The sequence below is a fragment of the Setaria italica genome, chromosome V (assembly GCF_000263155.2).
Source record: "Setaria italica strain Yugu1 chromosome V, Setaria_italica_v2.0, whole genome shotgun sequence".
NCBI classification, from domain to species: Eukaryota; Viridiplantae; Streptophyta; class Magnoliopsida; order Poales; family Poaceae; genus Setaria; species Setaria italica.
Window position 1 is genome coordinate 11,158,509 of NC_028454.1, and position 7,495 is coordinate 11,166,003.

At 48.6% G+C, this 7,495-nt stretch overlaps 2 protein-coding genes across 2 annotated transcripts; both read left to right on the forward strand.

The window, feature by feature from the left end:
• The first annotated feature begins 2,242 nt into the window (after positions 1–2,242).
• Positions 2,243–3,202, forward strand: LOC101768963 (DNA polymerase epsilon subunit C). Its single transcript, XM_004968387.2, has one exon. It carries the CDS (start codon positions 2,390–2,392, stop codon positions 3,014–3,016), a length of 627 nt encoding a protein of 208 aa, XP_004968444.1. The 5' UTR covers positions 2,243–2,389; the 3' UTR covers positions 3,017–3,202.
• A 133-nt stretch (positions 3,203–3,335) lies between these two features.
• Positions 3,336–5,933, forward strand: LOC101769366 (noroxomaritidine synthase). The gene is made up of 2 exons (XM_004968388.2): positions 3,336–5,130; positions 5,235–5,933. The coding sequence occupies exons 1-2, from the start codon at positions 4,010–4,012 to the stop codon at positions 5,644–5,646; spliced, it is 1,533 nt and encodes a 510-aa protein (XP_004968445.1). The 5' UTR covers positions 3,336–4,009; the 3' UTR covers positions 5,647–5,933.
• Positions 5,934–7,495: the final 1,562 nt, after the last annotated feature.

Sequence of the window (7,495 nt, forward strand, 5' to 3'; positions counted from 1 at the left end):
CTGTGGATCATGATGATGCTTAACTACTGTGGTAAATTTGGCATCCTTATTACATGGGTGCTAATACCTGATGGTATATCTAACAATGTGCATGACAACACATATTTACAGAACAATCTAGGGGTTAAAATAGAAACATGCAAAACTGAAAATTCTAGACATGTAAATAATGGTAAGCCTTGGCTTTGTGGCCTGGTCCAGTCTGGCGGCTCGGTCCAAGGTAGCCCAGCCAGCCTGCGGTCTGTGCAGGCCACGTCGGCCTGGCCAATGGCTAGCCCATCGGCAATGGCCCAAATCCAGTGGCATGGCCTGGCCTGCAGGCTTGGCAGGTCGCATTGGCCTGCGGCAGCCCATGAAGGCCCGGCCTGATGGCCTGCGGCCTGTATAAAAGGGTGGAAGGAGCTGGTTAGGGTTCCCAATCCCTAACCGCTCCGTCCTGTGAGCTGCCGCCGATGACTTGCGCCGCCGGCCAGCCGCCACCGCTGCCTGGCTCCTGGCCTAAGGGCCGCGCATCCGCGTAGAGTCGCCTTCTCCCAGTCGTGCCTCCGTCCCATCTCTGCCTTGCGCCCGCCACCCTCAGTTCACTGGCCTTCCGCCTGCTACCGGCCTTGGCCGACCCTCTAGCTCTTGGAGGAGAGCCCCAGCGCTGCGGGGCTCCAGGTGCCATGCCGAATGCCCGAGCGGCGGTCCACGGCCACGACGTGGCTGAGGGGGCTTGGTGTGGCGGGCGGCGGTGCCACCGTCACCCTTTTTCATCCTTGCCAACCCCAGGCACCGGCTGTGGTCAGCCGCAGGCCATTGCCGGTCTACGGTCGCGATGCGGCCGAGAGAACTGGACGCCGAGAGCGGTGCTAGCAAGGCTGTGGATGGGGCTGCCGCCGATGATGCAGGGCCAGGCCCTAGTCTTGGTCTAGTGGTGGAGCAAGGAGGCATCCACGACGAGACTTGTCGCCGATGATCGTCCCAGTCATGGCATCCTGCAGGATGTCAACCATGATGTGGAAGCCGTCGTCTTTGTACACTCGGATGAGGTACCGGTGCCACTAGTGGCCGCCATGCACAAATGACATAGCTGCATAGGATGGATGAGGTGCATCTTTCACAAATGGCGTAGCTGCATAGGATGGATGAGGTGCATCTTTTGTTGCGTTGAGCATGTACGAACTTGTTCGTTCATCTTGTCTCATTACGTGTAGATGCAGTATAACGTCTCACCAGTTTTGTACTTGATTTTGTGATTAGAGATTTGGACCACGGTACCTCACCATGGTTGGTGATAATGAAGTCGTGGAAGATGTCGCTGGCGAGGAACCCGATACTGCTTGCATCGTCGCTGGACAAAGGCCGACACATCTTTCTTTCTTCCATTCGTTCAATGGTTGCATTTTCATCGTAGAGCATGCGTAACTGATAACGTGTTGAAAGTAGAAAGAGAGCTGAGATTGAAAAAATGAATCTGAGGATTCTCTTTTATTCTCTTTTATTGATCGAATAATTGATCTGATTACATATTTATACAAGAGGAAAGGGTATCATGTCTCTTGCGAAAGAAGGAAATTCCATCCAACACTGTTTGGATCGGAACATAATGCAATATAATTTTTTTCACACGTAACGATTTACTCTTCACGCAACCGAGGAAAGTTGTGTGATTGTGTCCAAAGCAGGCGCATCGGTGTTTTCCCACTAGCTAGGTTGAGTGCATGCTGCACAACCAACCAAACCAACAAGAGATCTCCATCAAGAAACTGAAGTCAAATCTGAATGTTGTACCACACACTCCTTGGAGGATTAGTGCTAATGATGGACCTTAACCTGCGTGCAAGGACAATGACAAACACATTCTTAATTAGCCATTGGAGACGAAATCACCATCGAACTTTTATTTTTTTGAAGAAAGTTGGCATCAGATAAGACAACGACACCTGATAGCTTAACCACGCAAAAAACAAGAACGGTGCCTTATTAGCTACTCGATTGATCGATTAGCCGCCATAAGAAATTAGACTTGCGGTTGCTTGATGTCTGACGTGGCCACGTATCAGCATAACGTCAGGTGGCCATGGATCTCCATCAGAAATCAAAATGAAAATTAAAATTAAAATACTTTTTAGGGTAAAAAAATAAATAAGTTTGCTGTTTTTTTAGAGGAAGATGGCTTTGCTAAATGTGGCCCAGTGGGCTTAAACGTGGCAACCGCGTGACCCGTCAGCCCACTATGCCCGTAGAAGTTGTTGCTTGCGCCGCCCGCGTCGATCGGAGTCGGGATCGCGCGGGAAATTTCCCCAAATTCCCCGCCATTTCTCTCCAATCCAATCACACCGATGAATCCAACGGCGGATCACACCACCAACTGACCAACATCCACCTCCGAACGCAAACCCTAGCCATGGCTACCGCCGCCGCCGCCGCCGTCGACGAGCCCACCGTGGCAATGGAGGAGGAGCTCAGAAAGGAGGGCGAGCTGGTCGAAGAGCCCACCGAGGCAATGGAGCAGGTCGCGGAAGATCGGGAGGAGATCGGCGGGCCCGCAGAGGCAACGGAGCAGGTCGAGGAGGAGCGGGAGGAGGCCACCGATCCCGCCGAGCCAATGGAGCAGGTCGGAGAGGACCGGGAGGAGGCGGAGGCCGAAGAGGGGGCGTCGCTGCGGCCGGCGCTACCGGTGGGGAGGGTGAAGCGGATCATGCGGGTGGACCGGGACATCAAGAAGGTGACGAGCGAGGCGACGCTGCTCATCGCCGCCGCCACCGAGCTCTTCCTGGGCAGCCTTGCGGCCGGGGCACACACGGCGGCGGCGCGGCGCGGCCGTCGCGCGGTGCGCGCCGCGCACGTCCGGGCCGCAGCCCGCGCGCACCGGCCCACGGCGGACTTCCTCCTCGACTGCCTCCACGCCGAAGAGGAGGCTCCCCGCGCTCGCCCGGTCGCCGGATCCGCCGGTGGCGGCGGTGGAAGAGAAGCAAAGCCGCTGCCGCGTGGGACCCGCCGCATCGACGCCTTCTTCCAGAAGGTTACCTAGAGGTTTCTCTCTGTGTGTATGTGCTTTCAAATTGGTGGTCTAAATGTTTACTTCAAAACGCTACGTGTATTGTGATGAATCTATGAACTAGCAATTAAATTATGCATTTCTCTTTATTGGGTTCATTGCTGTTTGTTGCAGTGATATGTGTGAGCTCATAAGTCATACCTTAATTTAAGTATTTAACCATTGCTGCAATGCAACTTTGATGGCGAATTGGCTCCTTGCTTCCATTGTTAAGAGTGTAGGACATTGATAAACTGTAAGGTTGCTACTAGCAAGGTTCTCTCATGGAAAATAGATGATATTCTCACCTTGTAGCTAATGTGTCTCCAGACTCTAGTTAGGAAGCCAAGGCGTGTTGGTATCAGTCAAGCAAGCGTATAGCATCTCTCCTGCAATTTTGACATACTGCACCATCACAAAATTCGCATGAGGAATTCTGCATCTCGGTATCCCACACTTTTTGGGTGTTTGCATAGGAAACAACAAGTTGAGCTTATGTTTTGGGTTTATGGAAATATTCTGCTCCCAGCCTCAATAAATTACCAGTCTAAGAAGAATTAGAATCAAACAGAAGATTAGAGCAATTATTTATGTGTTAGCGAATAAGCCACTGTGATGAGTCAAATTGAGTCTTCAATGCATATTCTCATGCCATATTGTTTACCATTCGTTGAGGAACATTCAATGAATATCCAGGTATAAAATATCAATAATTCATCAGAAATCAAATTTCATATCTGAACAAATCTAAATGTGATATACTAGATAAATAATTTGACCTCCATAATTTCAACTTTGATAATAGGACATATGAATGTCATGAGCCCTGAAGTCAAGGATACCAATCCCACAAGGAAATCATTGTACACGGGTAGCTTCTTATAGTGCACCAAAACCATACATTTGAAATTTGCAAACCCAAGGGTGAAGCTTAGGCCTATTGCTGCATGCACTTCTTCCCTGTGCGACCCATAACCTTGAACTACCATGGGCCCCTTTTGGAGCTTCATTCAATCCTATCCAGAGGTCTTCCTAGCAATCATCTGCTTTTTTGGGCTTTCCATCTTCCGCCTCATCCGACAAAGCCAGAAGAGCAGCCTCCCGCTGAACTGGCCTATTGTTCGGATGCTTCCCTTCCTCGTGGTGAATCGTTACTGCATTCATGACAAGGTTGTGGATCTGCTACGTGAGGCCGGGTGCACCTTCATGGTCTTTGGTCCATGGTTGCTGGACATGAACTTCTTGATAACCTGTGATCCAGCCACAGTCAACCACTGCCTTAACACCCACTTTGACAAGTACCCAAAAGGTAGAGAGTTTGCTGAGATGTTTGACATTCTAGGCGATGGGCTCCTTGTGGCAGACTCTGAATCCTGGGAGTATCAGCGCCGTGTGGCAACATCCATCTTCGGCGCTCGTGCGTTTAGGTCCTTTACGATGTCCACCATCGCAAGAAAGGTCGGTAATGTCTTGCTACCTTATCTTGACCACATGGCTAATCACGGTTCAGAGGTCGAGCTGGAGGATGTCTTCATGAGGCTCTCGCTCGATGTCTCCTACTTTATGGTGTTTGCAGCTGATCTTGACTGCTTATCGGTGTCTTCTCCAATGCCTGTGTTTGGCCGAGCCACAAAGGAAGCAGAGGAGGCATTGTTGTTCAGACACATTGTGCCATCGAGATTGTGGAAGCTCTTGAGGTGGCTCAATGTTGGGACAGAGAAAAAACTAGCCGATGCAAAGATGGTGATCAATCAGTTCATTTATGAGGAGATTGCCAAACGGAAGGCACAGGGGAGCAACGGGAGCCAAGCAGATTTACTCTCCATGTACATGAAAGTGACCTTGGATCCCAGCATGAGCGAACATCAGAAGACCCAGTTCCTGCGTGATACTGCAGTGGGGCTCATCCTCGCTGGGAAGGACCTTATTGCCGTCACGCTTACATGGTTCTTCTACATGATGTGCAAGCACCCGAACGTCGAGGCGAAGATACTCGAGGAGCTCAAGGGCCTGAAGAGCAGTACGTGGCCTGGGGACTTCTCTGTCTTTGAGTGCGACGCACTCCGGTCTGCCATTTACCTCCAAGCTACACTCCTTGAGACACTCAGGTGAGACATCTTTTACCTTGTCCATGGTCTCCTGGGCTACTATCTCGGAAACAAGCTAGTGTCACCTTAATCATCTGACTGGAGAGGCATTGCTGGTGTTTCAGGCTTTTCCCGGCAACACCATTTGAGGAAAAGGAGGCCCATGTCGATGACGTTCTACCAAACGGCACCAAGGTGACCAAGGGCACAAGGGTCATCTTCTCGCTCTATGCCATGGGGAGGATCAATGGGATATGGGGCAAGGACTGCATGGAGTTCAGGCCGGAGCGGTGGGTGTCCAAGAGCGGTCGCCTCCGGCACGAGCCGAGCTACAAGTTCCTGTCCTTCAACTCCGGGCCTCGGAGCTGTATCGGAAAGGACCTCAGCCTCAGCAACATGAAGATCACGGCTGCCTCCATTATACACAACTTCAAGGTCGAGCTGGTCAAGGACCATGCTGTGATGCCACAGAGCTCCGTCATACTGCACACACAGAACGGGATGATGGTTAGGCTCACAAGAAGGATGGCAGCTTGATGCTTCCTATCACTTAGTTCTTGCTTTATGGGGTTATATACCCGTTTATGCAACAATATGCATGACTTTGAATATTTAGAAGTTTGAAACCATATATTTGGAGTTGTTTTACAATGCAAGTATGTGATAGGAACACAATGGTATGGTAACTGATGTCAGTGATAGTAACAAAACTGTAAGGTTATTGGTGTCAGTGTCCAATATCCTTTTAGCTGATTCTATGTGAATTCGAGACCTGTTAGTACAATGTATCATATATTCCATATCCATCTACCAGTATGTGGGTATCCTATATTCCGACCCCAACTGAATTGGTTGGGATTGTGTGATCAGCATACAACTGCCGATCACATCTTTTGTCACAGGAGAGTACACACGGCATACGCATGAAAGAGATGACCTATGCTAACACCGTCTACCGCAAGTGTTTCTCTCTCTGTTTTGCATTAGGCCCCGTTTGGGTGCAAGGAATTGGAATCTATTTAATGGAGTAGGCTAATTTATGTTGGAATGTGACATTCCACAACTTTCCAAAGTTTAGATATAAGCCTATCTTAAATTCATGGGGTGGGAGATGGAAATTGATTCTATAGATTATGGTTATTAGATGGAATTCAATTCTTATAGCACGCTCTTAGACTCGCTTCTCTATAGTAGAAGTGCAGCATACAAGTATCTCTCCCATATCACCAACTATAATATACAACTATATTCCACATACAATTATATTAGCTTGATTAATTTGTGTCTAAATTATGATTATTAGGATGGAATTCAATTCCAATGATCCAAACGGGGCCTAGACATTTCCTTTTCAACACCTGGTCTGGCGTATCATATTCAGATGCTACCTGTCATGGTATCAGAAGTTTTCTTTACTTCAACACAAAGATACATTTATCCATTCAAAACAGCACATACATGGGCCTTTCGATTTTCTAAAGTCTGGACTAAAAACTGATGTGGCACGCAGGCTTGCAACAACCAATCAATCATCCTCTTTAAAAAAAACATTTAACCGTCAACGATTGCAATACTCCACGAAGAAAATGACATAAAAATTTTCTACCTTTTTCACAATGCTTCTCAAATCTCGTGACATATGCCTAGCTTGACGGCCTGTACAAGTAATACTCATATATCCCAACTGAATATGCCCTCATCTGCTTTCACTGGAGAAGGTGGAGAACTGATAGATGGGCCTGCTGTCTAGGCCTCTAGTCCTCTAGGGAGTGGACAAATTGATATATCATAACCCCCTTTATCGGTGCAATCAAGAAATAATTGTTAGGTTCATCTGAATAAAGGCACCTTTCCTCGCAAACAAAAGGCACCTTTACAATAAAATGCACAGCGCCGCAATTCTCAACATACAATGGTGTACCTTGGATGTAAGGTCATAGAGAAGCACCATCATTCGTGCCGTGAGGACGATCCTTGCCCACTCAGCCCATGCATTCACACCATGGCACTCGTCTCCCTCCAACTGCAAGAGGCATCCACACCATGGTGTGATCTCTCTATCACATTAGGACAATCTCTACAGGTACCACTTGAGCTACAGTTCAACCACATAAAATCTACTTTATTCGGAGGAGCAGCATATTGATTCCCAGTTCCAGGTCCAGTGTCTAATTACAATGGGAGCTAGGCGTAGGATTCGGTGTCCTTTTTCACTGTGATGTTGGACAGCCACTGTTAGCGGTCTCTGAACTTAAGTGTGCGAGCAGCAGGCTCCCAGGGAGGAACAGAACTTGTAAAAAGTGAGATGAACTTGTAATAGAGTAATTTGCGGAGAGAGATATTGGAGCTTATTGTGATTCGATTGTAAGTCTATGACGGGTGACCT